At 38.9% G+C, this 23,287-nt stretch overlaps 1 protein-coding gene across 4 annotated transcripts in view; it reads left to right on the top strand.

Moving 5' to 3' along the window:
- The first annotated feature begins 5 nt into the window (after positions 1–5).
- Positions 6–23,287, top strand: part of LOC139475935 (diacylglycerol lipase-alpha-like) — a 165,434-nt gene continuing 142,152 nt past the window's right edge. For all 4 annotated transcript variants that reach the window (XR_011654035.1, XM_071259150.1, XM_071259149.1 and 1 more), the window contains exon 1: positions 6–271. Coding sequence is in view for 3 of the 4 variants with exons in the window: in XM_071259150.1 (XP_071115251.1) it covers positions 177–271 (95 nt within the window). In the remaining variant the exon portion in view is untranslated. The remainder of the gene's footprint in view (positions 272–23,287) is intronic.

The following is a 23,287-nucleotide window of genomic DNA, read 5'->3' as shown; positions in this document are numbered from 1 at the left end:
TTCATCAGCTTCGGCTGTCAACATCGCTCGAAGCAGGCGAAAAAAACCGTGATCGCATTTGGATATGTACTGTGCAATGGGTTGAGCCACCTAGACAACATTCGTTACAGGGAAAATACCAAGAAAAATGGAGAAATTTTGATACACAAATTACCTGGCGCGTTGTATGTTGCAAAATGCCAGGCATTGTAGTGTTTCGCAGACGATGGTCCGTCGGCTCAGACGATTTGGTGGTGCCAGCCGTTTTTCTACTGGTTTTGCACGCAGCATGGTAAGAACACTGTCTCATTAATATAGATCAATTATTTCAATCAATTCACTGAACTCTGAACACTATGCTTGTCACAGGTGTTTCACGGGCTACAGATATAATAATAGATAAGCATATTTATTATAAACAACATTTTTCTGAACCAAGCAAAATTAGCCTAGTATATTGCGGTATTAGCAATTCTTTTCAATAGCGTGTGTATCTCTGAAATGGGAAATTTGTATTTAATTTTACAACAGACTGCTCGAATTTTTGTTATATTTAATAACAGGTAAGACATTAAAGCTATACTAAAAATACATGGAAGCTATACTTTGTGTTTATTCATTCAAGTCTATGCAAACAATTATTTAAAATTATATTAAAAAAGAGTACAGAAGTACAGTTTTAAATACCATCTACTAACAAATATAAAAAATGTTTGGTGTTGAATCTAATTATTTGGCGATATGTATCTAAATTTACATTTAAATATGGTCGTCTGTAATAGCACTTAACCAATCTCATTAAAACAACTGCTTAATTACTGTGAAAAGCAGTTAAGTTGTTTATTTATGGTTCATTGATCATGCTACTTTGAATTTGTCAGTTGGATGTATAATTGATGTGAGGTTGTTGACTCATGGTGTTTTTTATGTTTTGTTGTGTGTTTATGGCGAACTAAACCATAAATATTTGTGTCAGTACTGTCACTGATATGCTCAATACATTTATGCCTATGAACTAAGCACATGATACATATGGGATAATTATTAGCATGATTTATATCATACTGATGTAAATAATGTTGAACAATATTAGATGATATTAAGTCTCAATATTTGTGATATAAATGTGTTTTTAAATCTCTAAGAAATTTACACATCTTTGTTTACTTTGTAATATGTGTGTTATCTCATAATAACATTGTTTTAAGAAATGCCATTTTCTGAAATGTCACTTAAAGCATGTGAGTTCATTGTGTTGTTCACAGGGAGATGATCCTTTTAAAATAGCTACTACGTGTAGCGTGTAATACCGTATTCGATGTAATAAGCGCCCCGCTCTAATAAGCGCCCACAGCAATATTTGCTAATATATTGGCTACTGAACAATCCCAATAAGCACCCCTTCTGATTGATATTTTGTACACAAGACTATTTATTTGTGAATAATATGTTTGTTATATGCACCCTTAATTATGGGCAATTAAATTCTGGATAAAATAATATCTGTCGTATATAAACTTTCAGGCTGTCATCATAAACCACGAAATTTACGATCTTTCAACTCTGTTGTTTTTCACCAAAATGATATTCTAATAAGAGCCCCCTATTTCTAATTTTGAGAGCGCCCTGGGCGCTTATTTTGTCGAATACTGTATGTGTATTCCTACTTTATGAGAACTGAACCACTTGGGATGGAACACCACAACATAGTCATGTTTATAGAACATTGACTTTAAATGCACCTTTCACATTAATTTAAATGATTTTGAAAAGTGTTTGTCATTATATCTTAAAAATGGCATGATTAGTTACCTAAATGTATTCCTGGCAGTTATTGCTCAACAACATTGTTTGTTTCATTGTGTGTGCAAGTGGATCACTACGGATCATGAATATTTCAGATAGAAATGTCCAACTGGAAGTAGAACACCCTTGTTAAGGAAAAAGGACCACTTGTGACGAGATCTATGTCAGTTCCTTGTCTGATCATGCTCTTGTATTTGTATACACCTGGGATTTCTACTTCTAACACATCCATTATAATAGCTTCTGGACCATTTCAAAAGAAGGGAATTAGAAATTCATCAATAGGGTGGTATATGTGGCATTTTCACTATGAGTTGATTAAGCTTACTGTTCGTCATTATGGGAATTCATTGCATGTACTACAAGACCAGCTAACATAAAACAGAAAAAAACTATTGTAAAGGAAACCCTGCCATATCTGATCTCCCAAGGGTATCAGATGCACCGTTGAGGAAGTGTTGCATTTATTAGTTATGTGCGACGTGGATAAGCTCCATTTGACACTCAGCAATGTGTGACAAGAGGGAAATGATATATTCCACTGAATAATAAATAACAAACGAATGAAAATTGTATGATTTTCCTATCAATGATGACAGGAATACTGCATGCTTTCTAATATTGTTAATTAATTATGATCATGTTTTTGTGATAATTGTGATGATGTCACACGTCAAACACGTAGAACGGGCACAGACATGCTGATCAATCTGAGTACTAGATTGACAGATACTAGAGTAATAGTACTGAAAAGAAAATAGTTGTGATCATCAGTGACTAAATAGCTCTATCCAAATCACACATCATTTCAGACACCCTTTCAGCATATATCATGATGTATATATATTTATAATAATATCTGAAAATTGCATATTTCTTCAATGGAAGAAAGAAGTCTTCATTTCATATCAATGCTTCTTCCTTGGATTGATGAATATGTACATAAAACAAACTGATCAATATCAGTCCGTTTCATAACTGGCGCTGAGTCACAACTTTGGGTAATGTCTATGAATACAGTAAGAAAGATGCACAACAATGTCATGGTTACATGATTAGGTTAGGTGCATCTTCCTGAGTCAATGGAGTTAACTGACTATAAAAGTCCAGTTTCCACCCTTGCTGAACTTGGCTTGAATGTCTGGGATCGATCGTAGCCCCACCAGTGGCTATTAAGAGTGATGTCCCTTCTATGTCCCCCTTGTGACCAGCCAGATTTCACCTCTCATATCACTTGCATTTCCTTCAAGCAAAATGGCACGCCCAGCCACTCACTCACTCACTCACTCACTCACCCACTCTCTCCAATATATTTGTCTCCTGAGTTGCATGAGACCTCACACATTAGTGTTTTATTGTAATTCTAACTTCTGGCTTCAAATAACAGATGTGGGCCATCTGGTTAATAACCTATATGAAATATGTGGAGCCAGATCTATATGCTGATTACACTATCAAATGGCACTCAATACTTCCTCAACACCATGTGATAAGTAGTACTGATGAATTTTTTGGAATTTCAAAAACACAGAGATTTATATATTGTATTGAGAAATAGGATTTGGGACACATGTGTCATGATTGATGCAGAATGAGTGGTTGTATTATTCTGCCATTAGTTTCTATGGTCAACAGCTGGTGACTGCAGATGATGGTTTCAGTATTGGTGTACATGATTGTGCAGCCAGCTTTCGTCTCAGGTACGATCATTTTTTTAACTGAGCAGCCTTAGAAATTCACTTTTTAAAGACCTTTTTTTCCCTTGTCCTCAGACTTTGTACAGCTGTATTCCTGCTTGGCGAAGTCATCTTCCCGAGCCAAGGGAGTTGACTGACTATAAAAGTCCAGTTTCCACCCTTGCCGAACTCGGCTCGAATAATGGAATTATACTGGCTGGACTAATGATTCTATGCATAGTCCAGTCGAAGTCAAGTAACAAAAACTGACATGCAGATTTACAATATATAGCTCACGTGATTTCTGCACTGCACGAAGTAAGACCTGTTTTGTTATAATATAGATTTTGATTATAGATCAAATCTTCTTCACTTTATTTGAAACAAATGCAAGTGGTATGAGAGGTTCAAATCTTATTGGTCAATAGGAGGGACATGGAAGGGACACAACTCATAATAGTGGTGGTGCTACGATCAAGCCATGAAATTCCAGCCTAGTTCGGCAAGGTGGAAACTGGACTTTTACAGTCAGTTAACTCCCTTGCCTCAGGAAGATGCAATAAGGCAAAACTGTTTACTATGTGTATAGTTTCTGTCAGTTTTATTGGGTTTTATTGGGTTTTATTGTATCAAAATTGAAGCCTTAAGAACTGGTTCTCAATCACAGCTCTCCGTTGCTACCAGTCATTTAGAACAACCATCATCATGATCATTGGATTCTTACTGGTCCTCAGCACAATTTAGTAGTCTCTGGCTAAATGACTAGCGTGTATTGTGAAGGCTGCCATGATCATATCCTATAAGTCCACCTTGGAAGCTTTCAAAATACATATGGTCAAAGCATCAAATCACATTTTTGAGAGTCCTTTAAGAATGTCTTGGCAGTTTTCATCTATATCATGGTCAAAGCCTTGATTTACACTTGAGGAAGTCTTCTTAGTGCATCTTGGTAGTTTTCTTCTATACGTATAGCCAAAGCCTTGATTCACACTTAAGGAAGTACTGTAAGACCCTTTCCATCCACCATATGTAATACATTTCTCTATTGAGCTGTTGTAAGCTCAGTGGACTGGACTGTTAGCGACGTGGCTACACTCAGACAAGTGGTTGGAGGTGAGGACTGTTACTGCTGTTTACGAGAGTTGCGGGTCTATTCAATTAATCAAAAACTGAAAAAAACAGTTTAAGTTTGAACCGTGTAAGCACCAGCACGTCACCTAAGTCTTGAATTGTTAACTTGTAGTAATCACCAGTCTTGATGGACCCCCAGACTGGAATTTCCCCTGGTCTAGGTGTGCAGCTGTGACTGGGATTAAGGCTAGTACCCGCATCTCTCTAGCCGCTAGCCTTGCTCCAAGGCTGAACTGAATGATAAGTCCATAGGTGTATAGTAATTCTAGCCTTATAATAGTGAGTGAGTGAGTATTGTTTTACGCCGCTTTTAGCAATATTCCAGCAATATCACGGTGGGGGACACCAGAAATGGGCTTCACACATTGTACCCATGTCAGGAATCGAACCCGTGTCGTCGGCGTGACGAGCGAACGCTTTAACCACTAGGCTACCTGACCGCCCTGCCTTATAATAGGCAAGTCTAGGGATGTGGACAGTATGCCAATCTCTTATAGGGACAACTTGTTCTTGTTATTTATATGATCAAGAAATTATGATTTGAACTAATAATTATTGGCTTAGAGACTTGTGCAAGTCTGTCTAGCAGCCTTCATTGTCTCCTGCAGCAATAACACCAGCAGTGATCTGCAAGGTCAGGGGAAGCTATAGTCTGTCACAAAGACTCTGAAACAAGAGGGGGCACGGGTGGCCCAGTCGTCTAAGGCGCCGCGATTCGCTGTGCAGAGTTGCGTCCCTTGGGCACGCCAGAAATCTATGATTGTGGGTTCGAATCCCGGTTCGCCCCGATTATGTTTCTAGGTTTGTCAGCACCATACCCGTGCTCGTGGGTTTCACCGAAGTGGTAAACGCCTGGGACCTGCATCACTTCGGGCTTTCCTCCCACATTAAGCTGACATGCCGTGATATAACTGGAATACTGTTAAAAGCGGCGTTAAACCCAACTCACTCACTCACTGAAACAAGATATCCAATACAGCCTATGCAAGACTATAATAGTGGGCAAGTCAAGATTTCTGCAGTGTCAGGAAAATCTTAAAATGAAGAAAGTCTCTTGGCTCCTTTTTATTATATTTTATTACTATAATATAACATTGACAACTGTTATTTTCTGTAAATATGTTCATTTCAGAGACTAGATTTAGTCAAGGGAAGCTAGGCAGTGCGACAGTTTCTACTAGTTGTGCTAGAAGTTAGCAGCCCTTGCTTGTCATAGACTACAGTATCGGGGGATCTGGCTCGCTGACTTGGTTGATATTGTTTAGGATTGTGAAATGGGATCTACATTATCTTTTCTAATGCTTTGTAAACTCCTTGTCATAATCCCAACACGATGAACATGATAACATGTGAACAGTTGCTCTGTTTGAAGTACATTTTATTGTGACATACAGGTCTTGATGCATTTAGATCATAATGTAGGTCCTACCAGCAACCTGGCTATTCACTGGCTACTGTCAGTAGATATTCTGGGCCACGCCTTGATCAAGACGCTGCAGTGTGTACATGGTGTAGGCTTATGTTTGTTTGTGTGGGTGATGGGCTATAGGTAGCCTTGCATCAAGGCTGTACTGAAAGAAAAGTCCATGCATGTGTAGTACATGTAATTCTATCCTCCTAATAGGCAAGTCTAGATATGTGGAGTGTTTTATTAGGACACTAGTCTCCTATAGGGACAAGTTGTTCTTATTATTTACATAATCTAGAACTAATGATTTGAACTAATAATCATTGCCTTAGAGACTTGTGCAAGTCTAGGCTCTAGGCAAACACTGATGTCTCAAGTCTACCACTGTGATGAATACCTTGGGTATTGTGTGACCAAGAGTGTTCAGAATGTGACTGGATAGGCCTTTTTATAGTATTTTAAACTCTGATATTGTGCAACAGCTTTATTTGTGGGTGAAGCATGGGTTATGGAGTGCAAAAGGGTTGAACATAGGGAGAATGTGGGTTATTCAAGTATTTGGGAATGGCTGGTTTGAAATATGAGATTTGGGGGGAATGTAAGCGAGTCGATTAAAGCACACTGGCTAATATTTAACAATCTCCCTTGGATATTTCTTACAATTATGTAGGAAAATGTACTTGAAAATATGAACATTTCCTCATTGGTACATATAGTGGTAAAACATGTAGTAAGTAAGATTGGTTGGTTTGTTGTTTAGCGCCGCACTCAGCAATATTCCAGCTATATGACGTCAGTCTGTAAATAATCGAGTCAGGACCAGACAATCCAGTGATTGATATCATGAGGATCGATCCACGGATTTTGGGATCGATGACATGCATCAACCAAGTCAGGCAGCCTGACCACCCGATCCCGTTAGTTGCCTTTTACGACAAGCAAAGGCACCTTTTACGGCAAGCATTAGAATAATTGAAGGATTAGTCACTGACCTACAGCTCAGGTTTATCAGCCATTGTTAAAAGGGGCTGTGCTGTTTCGACATTAGGGTATATGTCATCTCCATTTGAACTCGTAGACCTTCCTGGTTGATTTGTCCCTGCTACCTTGAAACTCCAGTTGTTTTTTAAAGTGTAAATTATCTATTATAAGGATCTAAAATCTAAAAAATAGACACATTAAAAATGTTAAGGGTTTCGACAAAATTGATGCGATGTGTCGACAATCAGAGCTGCTGAAGCCTTAAACTGCTTGTTGAGAACAATTTCTGCACAGACTGTATGCCGAACTGGTGACATTTATAACAATCGACTTTATTTTCTCATAAGTATTTTGCTCATCCGCTGACAAAATACTAATTGACAGTTCTACTTGACTGACAATGTTTGGCAAGTGAGGCATGGTATTTCCACAACATTAGACGTCATTCATCTGTAGCGCCTGTTAGACTACATGTAGCCACAGTGTAGGCTAGGGTACAGTGACTTACAGTCGTCACTGTCAGTGTGGCTGGGCAGCTCCGGCTGAAACAAGGCATTGATACAAGACCATTTCTGTAACATGAAACATCACACTGTTCCTCTTGTACTGAGGCATATCATTTAGGAATTTGTTTGAATAATTTGTGCATCAGATGGACTAAGCACTGGTTCTGATCACTTATTTGGCTGAACCGTATCAAGTGATATAAGTAAAGAAGTTAATTATGGACTCTGATCCTTTTTTTTAGATGTCTTAAAATGACCTGAACATTTCAGTAAATGTTGTTTATTGCCTCAGCAATATCAAATCAACAATCTAGCACCATGCAAGTTGTATTCCATCAATATTTGACAAGCCTAGTCGCTTTTTATGGCAAGCATGGGTTGCCGAAGACCTATTGTACCCTGGAGCTTCACGGGTCCAGCCTATACTGGTCATACAAGGCAACGTAATGAATCGGGATGTCAGCCTCGGCGACTTGGTTGAATATTGCAGGTCAATGTACCCCAACAGGGTGGATTGTTGGAGGTTATCAATCACTGAATTGTTTGGTCTAGATTCAATTATTTACAAATTGCTGTCACATAGCTGGAATATTGCTGAGTGTGTCGGTTAAACAAGAAACAAACAAACTCTCAGTATCTTATACAATCAGTGGAAATATGTTAAAAGACTGATTATGAATACAATGAGGCATTAGGTAATAGTTTGTTATATTTCTTTGGAAGCAGTGCCTATCACACAAGGAAAATACAATGATATAAATAACAACAATGATATAAATAACAACTGTTGTAAAAAACAATGAAATGAAAAACAACATTGATATCTATTACTATAAAAATACAAACACCAATATTGATACAAATAACAATGTACAAATAACAGCAATGATGTAAATACCAACATTGATACAAATAACTGATCAATACAAACAACATAGATACAAATAACGATACAAATAACAACACTGATACAAATAATGATACAAATAACAACATTCATACAAATAATGATGCAAATAACAACATTGATACAAATAACGATACAAATAACAACATTCATACAAATAACAACATTCATACAAATAACTGATACAAACAACAACATTGATACAGTCCTAGAATTCCCTTGGATTATTGATATTATCAAAGCAATGAGAAGTATTAAAAGAAACTAAGCATTCTGAACTTATATTTTTGTGAATGTTTCATTTGTAATGTTGGCGAATTCATTCACCAAGCAAAATCGAATGTAGGGCCTTACTATATGCAACAAGATTGTAATGGCTCAGTCTGCAGACGAGTGGTTAAAGTGACATTGACTGACACTAATTTAAATAATAAGGTATAAATAATGCTACAAACGTTATTAACAAACATTTCTTTGATATTTGTCCTCTGCTTTGTGACATAATGTGGAAACTTTGCATCCTTTGATCAGCTGGTCTTTCCAGCATTCAACATGTTCAGCATCATTGGACAGCCTGTTATCAGGACAGCCAAGCAGCAGCAGCTGTAGCTAGCAACCGTTGATGCAATTGTTGTATGCAAATATTGGTATTGTGTCTAACACAGTATGATGTACAAGAATGGCTTTGATGTTGACAATTTGTTGGATAATTTGTGGCATAGCGGTATTCATGTTAGTCAGATATAACATCCATTGCATGTCAGGACGTATTGTGTCCTTGTAGCCCCAAGGCAGTCGGCCGTACACCAATTCTGTTGATCCGATCAAGTGACAGCTGTGATGTCATAGAGATAAGCCAATGGTTGTCCTCCCAAACATCAAAAACAAAGACGGAAGTTAGGGGAGTGGGTCATATCAGTCAGGGGTCCATTCCACAGAGCAATAGTACGTCAGTAGTGCTAAGGAGATCATGAATCCCATACTTTAACATAGACTTGTTACATCTGTAGTGCTAAGGTGATTGTAAATCCTATGCTTTATCATAGACTTGTGATAATCTGTAGTGCTAAGGTGATCATAACTGAGACCCATACTTTAACATAGACTTAAGGTGATCGTAAGTCCAATACTTTAACAAAGACTTACAACTATCATAGTGCTATTAAGGTGATGGTAACTCCAATACTTTAACAAAGACTTACAACTATCGTAGTGCTATTAAGGTGATCGTAACTCCAATACTTTAACATAGACTTGCAACTATCGTAGTGCTAATAAGGTGATCGTAACTCCAATACTTTAACAAAGACTTGCAACTATCGTAGTGCTATTAAGATGATCGTAACTCTTACTTTAACAAAGACTTACAACTTTTGTAGCTGTACGATTCCTTTGTAGAACTGGACCCTGGAGGAGTGTATTTTATCTACATCTGTTTCTTTTAGCTTGTCAACCAAGAATGCTGTCCATTAAAATCCAGCGCAATCTGAACACAATTGTTCACGCCTTCAGAGAGGGGAGGTGGAGGAGGTCATCGGTACCCATACTTTCTTTAGCTAACAATGAAGATTTGGCGACTTCATAATCTGGCCCAGTGGCTGCATTGTTATTCAGCTGTCAGAACAATTTTAATTAATCAACAGGCTGCATATTTTCTGACTGTTGTCAAACAATATTCACTCACTACGTTATGGATGCAGTCTGTGCTAAATACACAGACTGTCACCTTCCCTCCCACACACACATGATTTACCTAGACATACTAAGTACTTGCTTCACGCATTAAAGATAATACCTACCATTTGCGAAAGCACATAATTCTCATGTACTTTTATTGATGTGACAGGGATTTATCTGGACTTGCCCAGAGGCTGATATTTGCAGGGATTTATCTGGACTTGCCCGGAGATTGATATTTGCAGGGATTTATCTAGACTTGCCCAGAGGCTGATATTTGCAGGGATTTATCTAGATTTCCCCAGAGACTGATATTTGCAGGGATTTTTGTAGATTTTTTTGTAGCGATTTATCTAGACTTGCCCAGAGACTGATATTTGCAGCAATTTATCTAGACTTGCCCAGAGGCTGATATTTGCAGCGATTTATCTAGACTTGCCCAGAGGTTGATATTTGCAGTGATTTATCTAGACTTGCCCAGAGGATGATATTTGCAGGGATTTATCTAGACTTGCCCAGAGACTGATATTTGCAGCAATTTATCTAGACTTGCCCAGAGGCTGATATTTGCAGGGATTTATCTAGACTTGCCCAGAGGCTGATATTTGGCCCCAAGTCTGCAGAAAATATCAGTACAAAATTACCAAAGTAGATTAAATATTTCCCAATTCATGTAAAATACAGTTATAAGTAATGTTATGACCTTTAGAGGTGATTTGTAAAACAAGAGAAATAAAGAGGAAAAGACTTTAATGTTTAGTTTTACATTATTTTGTTTAATGCAGTGTTAGAATACCTCTGAATTTATTGAAGTATTTTTTTCAATTTGCCTCCCAAGAACACTTAGTTTGGAATCCAAGATACATCCCTGTGTTATTATAAGAACTTCCATACTATTGGTCCAGGAATATCATATATTTACCACAGTATATTTAAACATGAACCTCCATGCACATCATGTTATACTTTGTTATTGGAAGTAGGTTATGGGTTGAATGGATCACTATTAATGGCACCCGTCAATGTCCTAGGTAAATGCTGTTCTGTGTGAGTTAATCAGCGTCTAACAGATAAATGAGAACATGCCTTTCCAGCAGCAGTAGCCGGACAAAGTTGCTTGACAACGGTTTAAGGATCTATACCGAAACGTCTCCTTTACAGTAAATGAAGAAGTTGTTATCCATAAATTATTTGCCTATCAAACAATTAAGTATCCAGACACCTGTTATAAACCAGGGAAGGGGTTGGTATGACTAGCACTAAGTATATGAAAACATTTCTTTAAAATAATTGTAATATTTTTTTTTCAAAAGAACACTTCATCTTCTACTTTTTAAAGGAAATTAGACTTTTAGTTAGTCATGGTGCTGGACAAGGGTGGAGACAGCCTCCGTGGTCTTGTGGTAGAGCTACCGCCAGGAGAGCGGAAGGTCCGGGGTTCGATCCCCGTCAGCATCGTACCAAAAGACGTTAAAAGATGGTTCTTGTTGTTACCCTGTCTGGCGCTCGGCATTAAGGGGCTGAAACAAGGACTGGTCGGCTCGGAGTCAGTGTACTCTGTTTGAGTAGGGTATTCATGTTAATCTGTGGCGTAGTATTTCAGTGGGCTAGCACTATAAATCGGCATCAGTCCAGACTAGTATAAGCAGACACACACACATGCATGCAGGTCGCTATATAAGGGCAATAATCTTGGACGCGACGTTAAACCCTATTTCACCTCACCTCACCTCACAAGGGTGGGGTTGACTCGTTCCTTAACAATAGGCTGACATGGTTGTGTTTGATCATCACTGTATGAAGACTGATAGCAGGGATATTCATTCCACCATGTCACGATGTGGTTACTGTTGCAGATGAAATTAACCAGTACAGTGTTTCAAGTTATCATGTGTCGTGTTTACAGGCGTTTTGTTTAACTGGATAGGGAAGCTGATGCATTTGTTGAAAACTTTCTTGGTAATGATGGGTTGTGTTTGTCATCGGTTATTTAAAAAAACGTTTTGATTATTGGTTTCGTGACTTTTTCATCAAAATGGTTGAGACCATTTTTGGCATTGGGGAGTGAAGGTTAAAAATGATGTGGACTCTCCTATGTGTAAAAACTTGATGATGTTACACTCTCAGATGGGAGGTGGGGTAGCCTAGTGGTTAAAGCATTCAGTCGTCATGTCAAAGGCCCGGGTTCGATTCCAGACATGGGTACAATGTGTGAAGCCCATTTCTAGAGTCCCTCATCGTGATATTGCTGGAATATTGCTAAAAGTTGCATAAAACCCAACTCACTCACTCACTCACTCACTCACTCACTCACTCACTCACTCACTCACTCACTCACTCACTCACTACACTCCCAAGTGCACATTTCATAATTTACCTTTCAGAACTTTGTTGTAGACAATTGTCAATGAAATATACATTCTTCCTGAAGTTGCAAGTATTGTTCATTAGGTTATGTTGCAAACTTTGAAGCACATGGTGACAGCGATGTTATGGGCTTTGGGAAAGTATTAAGGATTGAAACACTCAGTATAGAAAGCTTTACATGAGGGGCTGTCTTTTGAAGTTTGTTTGTTTGTTGTTTTAACGCTGCACTCAGCAATGTTCCAGCTATATGATGGGGGTCGGTATATAATCAAGTCTGGACCAGACAATCCAGTGATTGACATCATGAGCATTGATCCACGCAGTTGGGATGCGATAACATTCATCAACCGAGTCAGCGAGTCTGACCACCCGATCCCGTTAGTCGCCTCTTACAACATGGGTTGCTGAAGACCTATTCTACAGCATATCTTCACAGGTCTTCTTTAGAACTAGAGCTGAGGTTATTAGGTTGAATTCAATAAACTTTAAAATATTTTGAACCTGCAGTTCAGAAGTCAAAGTCTTGGTCTAGTGAAAGGTATGTAATGTCTTATAAAACATTACACTGGATATTCTTGCCAGTGGATTCAAAACCTTTTTATGAAGACTGGTTTTAATGTTATATTTCTTTCGAAATTTTGAAGAGCTGGATATTTTTATCCCATTTTTCTTCACATCACAAATTCAAATGTTCACCGATTTCTGTGTATCTGTGATAAAACTTAATACTTGTCAAACTTGCCGTTTGAACAAATGTAATTAAAATATCAATTCTGCTTCTTAGTCATGAATTCGTGTTGAGAGTAGTTAACTCCAGTCAATATTATAATTACCTCTATATGAGACACCTTTGTCATGTCACATCATCTCAAACTGGCAATTATCCTCTGAAATAATCCATTTGTCAAGCCTTGAATCGTGCACTGCTGGCGTCCTTATTGTGTTTTAATGGTATCAGAGTGATGGGTAACTGCTGAGGATGGTGCTCTGTAAAATATGCACAAAGTGAGTTTTGTTCTCCTTGACATATGTAAGTAAGTGATGGGGTTACTCGTCAAGTTTTGGAAAGTGTTTGTTTCCTGTTACGTGATGAAGAAAATAGGATGGAAAGGTTTGAAGGGAGATTTATTTTATGGTAGATAGCCAGTCACATGTCCTCATGCGAATCACTTGTACAAGTCCAGCATGTATCAGTGTATATCTCCTGGCTCTATTTACACCCTGGTACATGTTCAGCATGTATCAGTGTATATCTCCTCAGTCCATATTACACCCTGGTACAAGTCCAGCATGTATCAGTGTATATCTCCTGGCGTCATATTACACCCTGGTACAAGTCCAGCATGTATCAGTGTATATCTCCTGGCTCTATTTACACCCTGGTACAAGTCCAGCATGTATCAGTGTATATCTCCTGGCTCTATATTACACCCTGGTACAAGTCCAGCATGTATCAGTGTTTATCTCCTCAGTCCATATTACACCCTGGTACAATTCCAGCATGTATCAGTGTATTTCTCCTGGTTCCATATTACACCATGGTACAAGTCCAGCATGTATCAGTGTTTATCTCCTCAGTCCATATTACACCCTGGTACAAGTCCAGCATGTGTCAGTGTATATCTCCTGGCGCCATATTACACCCTGGTATTCGTCATGTATCAGTGTATATCTCCTGGCTCCATATTACACCCTGGTAAAAGTCCAGCATGTATCAGTGTATATCTCCTGGCTCAACACTTCACCCAGGTAAAAGTCCAGCATGTATCAGTGTATATCTCCTGGCTCAACACTTCACCCAGGTAAAAGTCCAGTGGTATAGGTACATATCTCCAGGCTCCATGCTACACACTGAAACAAACCAGCATGTGCAGTGTACGTCATGCTCATTGCTACATCCTGCTAACGCCTCGTGGAGGTGTATTTTATTGGTATTCCTTCAGGAAGTATCACAGTTACAGGTACTTAGAAGCTCACAGCTGCATCAGAAGGAAGAACGCATGATGGCGCTAATGGTTGAATAATGGTAATCAGGCTGGACCAAGACATTTTCAGGAGTCTTGTTGGGGGGGACTGAAAACATCCACATTTGTGGTCTCGTTTGAGGTCTAATGGTGCTTGATCATAGATGCTTGTTGAGATCAATAATGTTGTTGGCTGATAGTGTCGGTGCAGACTTGGGGTGCTAATTGATTCCGACCCAGTGTTCAGGCATGTTAGCGACAGGTTTCAGTTGTTGTAGACAATACATCAGTTTGTGTTATTCCAATGTCTTTGTCTACCAAATGAGGCCTAATGTTTAAGTGCAATGTCATTAACATTGTTGAAATGACTAAGCACGCCTTGATTCTTTTCCAAGATAAAATGAATTATTAAAGAGGTAGAAACATCAACTGACCTTTTTTATGGTCGATATTATGATTAATTTTGTATAGGCGCACCAGTTGATCATGTTAAAATATTTTGAAAGTTTTGAAAGGTTCTAATCTTTAAATAATTATTTTTATCGTATATGTTTGTATGAAAAGCGTAAGCATGGGTAAGTGAAATAAAAAATGATGTATCTTTAATGTGGACTTAATGTCCTGATTGTCATCTTGAGCAGTTTGCATGGATGGTGATGGCTGACTGAAAAGGACATCAATATTTTCAGTGTGAGCTCTTTGATGTTTTAATTGTCAGTATCAAAATTTATTTTCAAATTGGTTTACGCCATCCTGTTGGAAACGTTATTCTGAAATGAAGATTTTTAAAAACTGCAATCCATTTTCAACAGGGAAATATCTCTTGAAACTTGCAGCATCAGAGCACTTTAATTTTGCATGTGATATTCATTAGTATAAAAATAAAGCAGCCGAAAAAGTCCACTTCTCAAAGCGCCTGCTGATTTTGTGTTTGCTGTGGTGTTTCCAACACGATCAATGCGCCAAATGCAGCCCAATTTCTTTCACTTTTCATTTCTGTTCCTGAATTCCTGCCTTTTCCACACAATTCTATTTTTTTTGTTTCTCCCCAAACCTTGCAAGCCATGTCCACAATCCATGTAAATTATTCATTTTTGTTCTTTAAACTTCAAAGGTTAGGATAATGCCAATTGACTCTTAAAGGGACTGTTCCATGGTCCAGAGAAGACTTCCAGTGCACTGCCTCGTCTTGATTATGTGAAATTGTTGTACAAGTGTCAGACTGCTTGACTGATATGCCTATATACATATGAGTTAGCAATTGGGTTGGGACTGGGTTTGGGTTTGGGTTTGGGTTTGGGTTGGGACTGGGTTTGGGTTTGGGTTTGGGTTTGGGTTTGGGATTGGATTTGGGTTGGGATTGGGTTTGGATTGGGTTGGGACTGGGTTTGGTTTTGGGTTAGGGTTGGGGTTGGGGTTGGGGTGGGACTGGGTTTGGGTTGTGGTTGGGATTGGGGCTGGATAGGGGTTGAGATTGGGTTGGGGTTGGATTGGGACTGGGATTGAGATTGGGTTTGGGATGGGGTTTGGTTGTTGTTGTGGTTGGATTGAGATTGGGGTTGGGTCAGCCAAATAGAACTGCCAAACATCACTGTACCAATAATATACCACTCAAAAAGAAGAAAGAGAACACCTGTTTTTTTCATCATGTTCATAACCATTGTTACTCGGTGGTCTTGCCATGACTGATGAACTATTCTCATATGATGAAAAAATCTTGTGTTCTTCAACATGTTGTTCAACATGTTTGGCTTCTATTTCTGTATCTGTTGATAGAAAAACTAACGGTTGTGTGAATAAGACATGTTTGAATTTTATCATCTCTCTCCGGTGACCTGAAAGATCCTCACAGCGCCAAATCAGTTTCCCCCATCCATGATTCAGGGTCATGTTGGAATTTCAGGCCTAACTTTCTTTATTAAAACGTCTGTGTAAGATACAACACTGTCTCTCTCTGTACTCTCCCAGCTCCAAATCAGTTCCCTCCAAGATCCATGTTGGATTCAGCCATCTTCATTAGGCCCAATTGACAGTGTGAAAGTCGGCAACAGTGATGAGCCCATCCTCGTCAGCTTTAACCACAGCGCTCCATGGTGTGGATTAACATCATTAGGTGTAATTAGAATAGTGAGATTGTCACACCAGTATAGCTCACCTTGGATCTCCAGGCTTAGCTGTTTTCACATTATGCCTTTCACTTGGAGCCGGGGCTAATTTGATGCTGTGCTATTTCAGTCTTCATCTGGAACTCACTTAAGTTTGCGTTGTCCTACCTACCAGAGAACGGAAAAGTCATTGTTTTGTTAGCGTGTATTTTTACTGAAAGTCCATGGAAACTGAAGGTGGTGAATAGCCTAGAGGTTAAAATGTTCGCTCGTCACGCCGAAGAGTCATGGGTTTGATGCCCCACATGGGTAGAATGTGTGAAGCCCATTCCTAGTGTTCCCCACCGTGATATTGCTGCAATATTGCTAAAAGCAGCGTCACTCACTCACTCACTCACCCACTCACCCACTCACTCACCCACTCACCCAATCACTCACCCACATATCAGTTTACAGTTGATCGTGTTTTCACTGGTGGCCAGTGCAGGGTACTCATGGTGATCCTGGGTAAGAATATCTGTACCCAGGAACTTTAGTAATTCTTGTCGTAATCTTATTTCTGCTATGTTACGGATGAAGTTGTTGAATGATACGAAGGAGATTAATGATACACCTCCATACATACAAGCACCATGTACAACCCCACGAGGATTCCAGGGCCCACTTGCACAAAGCGATCTTAGCAGTAAGACTATCGTAAGCCTATGTTAAAGTATGGGAGTAACGATCATCTTAGCGCTAAGATCGCTTTGTGCAAGTGGGCCCAGGTTAGTGCTGGCCTGAGAACCCATGCTCATTGTAAGAGGGAACTTAATGAATCGGGTGATCAGGCTCTAGGTTGATACATATCATTGTACCCTAATTGTGGCTTGTCTGGCCCATACTCGATCATTTACAGACCACCGTCATATAGTTGGAATATTGCCGCACACAGCATTGAACAATATACAAATCGCTAAAGGGTATAATTGCCAATAATGATGACCTTGCATGACTTACAAGATGCACAATACAGCTTTTACCTCTAATCATAACTGTCATATGGGTGGAAGAGGATCTTGTAAAATTTATAAAATCAAAACATTTAATTTTCCAAAATTGCAGATGACACAGGGCAAGAGTAAATGCTTAAAGTGTCAAACTGACATGAAGAGTTTTTTTTATGACATATATATAACAACATTTTTTTAACTTTTAATTCAACCATTCAATCACTGTCATAATTAACATGGTACACCTGTAAGTCATTAGTTAATTCTTAATTCTTACAGATCAAACGCAGAGTTTGTTCCTAAGAAATGACCTCTGTTCCATAAATATTGCATTCTTCCTATTTTCCAATTGATGAAGGTATTATTAGCTGGTAATTCCCTCTCCGCAAATACCCAATGAAACTGTCATGTTGATATCGCGTATCATATCACACCACTGTTCACCTATAGAAGCATTGCCGCCCGACTATCATGGAACACAGCAGGATTCTCTCGGCGTAATATAAATGTCATTTCCATTTCCGAAATGGCATTGCCTTGGTCATGTCGCCACGTACCATCTCTTCCAATAACAACTTCTGTGAAAGTGTTTTGTACACTGCAGTGAAATATCATGTGTTATGTTCCCTGCAATGAAAATATCACTTTTCTCACACTGAAGTATGTAATAAAAAATAAAAAATTCTATTTCCAAAGTGGCATTGCCCTGGTCATGTCGCCATGTACCCTCTATTCCAATAACAACTTGGCTCGCGAAGATCCCGGGTACAATAGGTCTTTCGAGCAACCTATGCTTGCCGTAAATGGCGACTATGCTTGCCGTAAGAGGCGACTAACAGGATCGGGTGATCAGGCTCGCTGTCATGGTTGATGCTTGAGTTTTTCATGTACAGTTAATATTGCACATCCTATATCTGTACAAATTCAGAATGGATGAAAATATCTAACTTTCCATGATAGATGCAAAAAAAGTATGGCTGTTTTAATCGATAAATCAAAATTGTAGATTGCGTGTTACATGCAACTGAATTTTGTTTTGTGGGTAACAATTATACTCAAAAGTTGTTGCCAGTAATTCATTTCTTCAATCTAACATTGAAATCCACATCCATCAGGCCAAAGGGGCTGCTGAGCATGAGCAACCAAATTAGGAAATCAAATGAAACATGTCACATGTTCCATACAACCGCCTAAATTATTACTGAGAATCCCCTGGACTCGAAACTTAGTACCAAGATAGACCCTGTGCAACCGGGCTCTATCCTCTGTCTTCAGACATACCTGATTGCTCAGCTTTCAAACGTTTGTTAAAATCCTGTATTCACAAGTTCTTACACATGTAGCAGTAACTCATGGCATAAACAATATTGGTTTTCAAAAATCCCAGATTGAGTAAAATATAGCTGTTCATGGTGTATATTATTACTGGTGTTACTACCAGTAAACAGCTGTTCCTGCTGTGGTTGACCTAAAACTGCCGTTCTCCTAACCACCCAGTCCTTGGTTGGGTTCAGGGCAAACTGTGTCTGTTTTATTGAACCAACATCTCAAGGTCCTTCAGTCGGTCCTCAACACCCAGTCCTCGGTTGGGTTCAAGGCAAACTGTGTCTGTTCTATTGAACCTACATCTCAAGGTGCTTCAGTCGGTCCTCAACACCCAGTCCTTGGTTGGGTTCAAGGCAAACTGTGTCTGCTCTATTGAACCTACATCTCAAGGTCCTTCAGTCGGTCCTCACCACCCAATCCTTGGTTGGGTTCAGGGCAAACCTTGTCTGTTTTATTGAACCTACATCTCAAGGTCCTTCAGTCGGTCCTCAACACCCAGTCCTTGTTAGGTTCAAGGCAAACTGTGTCTGTTCTATTGAACCTACATCTCAAGGTCCTTCAGTCGGTCCTCACCACCCAATCCTTGATTTGGTTCAGGGCAAACTGTGTCTGTTCTATTGAACCTACATCTCAAGGTCCTTCAGTCAGTCCTCAACACCCAGTCCTTGGTTGGGTTCAAGGCAAACTGTGTCTGTTCTATTGAACCTACATCTCAAGGTGCTTCAGTTGGCCGGAGACAGCTTGTATGGTTTCCGATCAGATTTCCATGGGGAATGGGCCTTTCTCTGTCTCATTATGGATGCCGGTTTTTGATTGCTGCTTCCAGTTGGAGGGGCTTGTGAGGAATAGCATCCATCAGGATTTGAGGTCATTAATGAGTATATGCGCGAGGAAATCGTACAGAAAGATAGCTTATCAAACATATGGACACTCATAACTTCATATATCTGAGAGAGGCATCTGAAGAAGGAACAACAACATTTCAGATTGATTTGTGTGTCTATCAGTGCAAATATTTTAGTCAAGTAACAATATCATTTCATGCAGTATCAAGTTTTTTAATGAATATTAAAGAACTATATTTAATCTCTGCGTGAAGGATTCTATTATTGTGTGTATTATGTATTACAATCTGTGCCATAGGCTATTAGCAAGAATTTGTATAATTTTGTAAATATTTTTCGGTATATTTATTCTCTAACATATGACCAATTACTTCCAGAGAATCTGGTACTATTCTTTATCATAGCAAACTGACTTCCACAGAGATATTGCTTGGGTGACATCACTGGCTATAGCCCAGTAGATATCACTACAATGAGATTGCATCACAATGATTTGCAGAGCATTGCAACATCACAATCAAATGACATCAGCAGTATCGCTGCCGATGAAGCTGGTCAGCTGTACTTTTTACACTCATGACACTGGTTATAACTGATTCTAATTATAATTTTGGATGATAGATATAATCTCATCCTCATGTCTTATGTATGATATCAAATATGTATACACTCATCAATTTTAGTCCAAAGCCAGCCTTGGAGTCGAAATTTTATAAAAAAATATGTGTGAGTGGGTCATTATGGTTTTACATCGCTTTTAGCCATATTCCAGCAATATTACGGCGGGGGACACATCAGAAATGGGCTTCACACATTGTACCCTTGTCGGGAATCGAACCCATTTGTGGTGTCCCCCGCCGTGATATTGCTGGAATATTGCTAAAAGCGGCGTAAAACCCTACTCACTCACTCACTCTAATAACTGGTAATGTGAGTTATAATGTACCATTGGTGGTTATCACAAGATTACCTTCAACGTGGGGATTCCACATTAGAACTGGCCGCCAGCCAAACATGCTCGTCATAAGTGGAAACTAATGGAACTGGTTGTCAGACTCAGTGACTTTGTTAATTGTTATTTTTTTAACCCTGACGTCGTGGATCACTGTTCACGATATCAGTCACTCGATTGTCTGGTCCAGACTTGATTATTTACAGGACGCTGTCATATATCTGGAATATTGCTGAGTGTGGCATTAACAGCATTAGAAATTGGCACTAGTCCTATAGTCTTTGACAAACAAAACAGCCTGTTATGTACATATTATTATTATTATTATTATGAAGTTTGGGGGCACGGGTGGCCCAGTCGTCTAAGACGCCACAATTCGCTGTGCAGAGTTGCATCCCTTGGGCACGCCAGAAACCTATGATTGTGGGTTCGAATCCAGGTTCCCGGTTATGTTTCTTGGTTTGTCAGCACCATACCCGTCCTTGTGGGTTTCACCGAAGTGGTAAACGTCTGAGACCTGCATCACTTGGGGCTTTCCTCCCATATTAAGCTGACACGCCGCGAATACTGTTAAAAGCGGCGTTAAACCAAAACTCACTCACTCACTATTATGAAGTTTAACTACTCGGGGATAGCTGTCATTAATCTTAACAAGACGTGGGTTATTGCAAGTCATTACACTCTCAGAGTGATGATATACTAGGTTGACAATGGTAATTTGGTATCTTTTGAAACATAGGCTTGTTTGTGTATGCTTGGTATCGTTTTAGTTTTTCAAATTGAGATGAAGGTGTTTTGTTGTGTGGTGCCGATTTTGGTGTGGATGTTTGTGGCTTGTGAAGACTTCATTTAGTCAAGGACAGCCGGACAAGCTTAACATCTTAATTTTATGTTTATGGTCATTTATTTTAAAGCAGTTTCATATTTTCTGAGTATGGACAGTTATTGTAAGTATCTAAAAAAGTCTAATGGTGATTAATTCTTTGAACTGAGACTGAATTAATTGAAAGTAATCTTAGTTTTGATAGAATTAAAGATGTTTGAAATTTAAGAAAATGATAAGTTTCTTTCTGGTTGAAGAATGCAAGATGTCAAGACAATGTATCTTTGTTCAAAGGTTTCACACACGGTCCATTTGTGAAACAAGGGATGAGTTTGAATGTTTCGTTGAAATGAAAATTGTTTTTTGTGATATCATTTTGCAGCTTTTTGAATTTCTAGTAACTCATTGACAATAGAATGCCATACCAAAGAGAAACCCCAGCACTTCATCTGACCATGAATTGGTGTTATGGAGTTAGAGTTGTGTGAATCGGTAGAGCCTATTAACCCTTGATCGCTGTGTCAAATTCTATCATGGGGTCGGAAGTATTTACATCTCCAACAACATGAGTTGTCTGAAACACTTGTCTAAAAGACTTCCTGCGTTGAGGTTGGTCAGGAGCTCCATTGTAAGTTTGTTAATGTCCCCACAGCAAAGATGTTCCCATTAAGCCAAGAAAAGGAAACCGTATATCGCCGTCTATAAAGCGCCCCCACGTATAAGATGACTCCCCTGTACAAGCCATTAAAATCGATGCACCATAATTCTAGCAATGAAAAACTCACCTTATACATAGTGATATACGGTAACACCCCCTAATGTTGCTGCATTTGTCTTGGAATTAACATATTTATTGTATCAGGACAATCAGGATTTAGATCTAAATATGTTGCTCAAAACACATACTGTAAATCTTGAAATTAATGCGTGTCCAAATTGATAAAACTGCTGACATGTAGCCAAAAATGCGACTCAATATCAATGCAACTCCCCACTAACTGAACTGCTGGAGTGGTCAATGATGCCCAGTTTGACACAAATGGGTATAAGAACTCTTGACCCCAGCAGCGATAACTCACTGGATACCTATTGTGTAAGTCCTATTCTCTGAATGACATGGTTATATACATGTTCTTGTTACAACTGCTACTCAATAAACTGTCTTTGTGCTTATATTCAAGTTGTTATTTTTGCTGTCCAAAGTGTACAGTGATGCCGTCTTTGGGGACAAAAAAGTGAAGTTTCATTAATGCGAACAAAGACCACTTGCATTTTACACTTTTGATTCACTCTCAAGTTAATTTCAATATTTATAGTATATGGCTGGTTTAGGTTTTCTTTTTAAAGAAACAATTCTGTTTACACTTGCAACAACCTAATTCCGCACAACTATTGTTCAAATGTTTTTGTTATTGTCGGTGTTTAATGATTCATTTCTTCAGTTATTGAGCTTGGCTTTTGTCTGTACAATGCAAATACTCTGTGTCACGATGTTCCTGAGATATCAGAAGAGAATGAATTTATTGAACACAGTAGTGGAGATCAACTGATAGGTATCGCACAATTCCACAGGGCCATGTCTTGTCTTGCCTGAAGCAAATATGCTTTAGTTTATTGGATTCTGGTCAAAACAAGGTTGTGTATTGGCAACAAGCAAAGCAAATAAATCCCTCAGATTGTTCCTTTCAGAAACATCAATATATCTTGCTGAAACAAGATGTCTAGACATATGAGAAGGGTTTCCTGTAAATTGCAGAATATCAGTGATACAAGGGGTGTGTATAAAACATGGATTAATGTACACATGGATCTGATAAAGTGGTTACGTTAATTTCTCAAGGT

The sequence above is a fragment of the Haliotis cracherodii genome, unplaced genomic scaffold (assembly GCF_022045235.1).
Source record: "Haliotis cracherodii isolate W230 unplaced genomic scaffold, xgHalCrac1.p SCAF_3, whole genome shotgun sequence".
NCBI lineage: Eukaryota > Metazoa > Mollusca > Gastropoda > Lepetellida > Haliotidae > Haliotis > Haliotis cracherodii.
The sequence above is the reverse complement of the archived record's forward strand: the minus strand, read 5'-3'. Positions and strand labels throughout refer to the sequence as shown.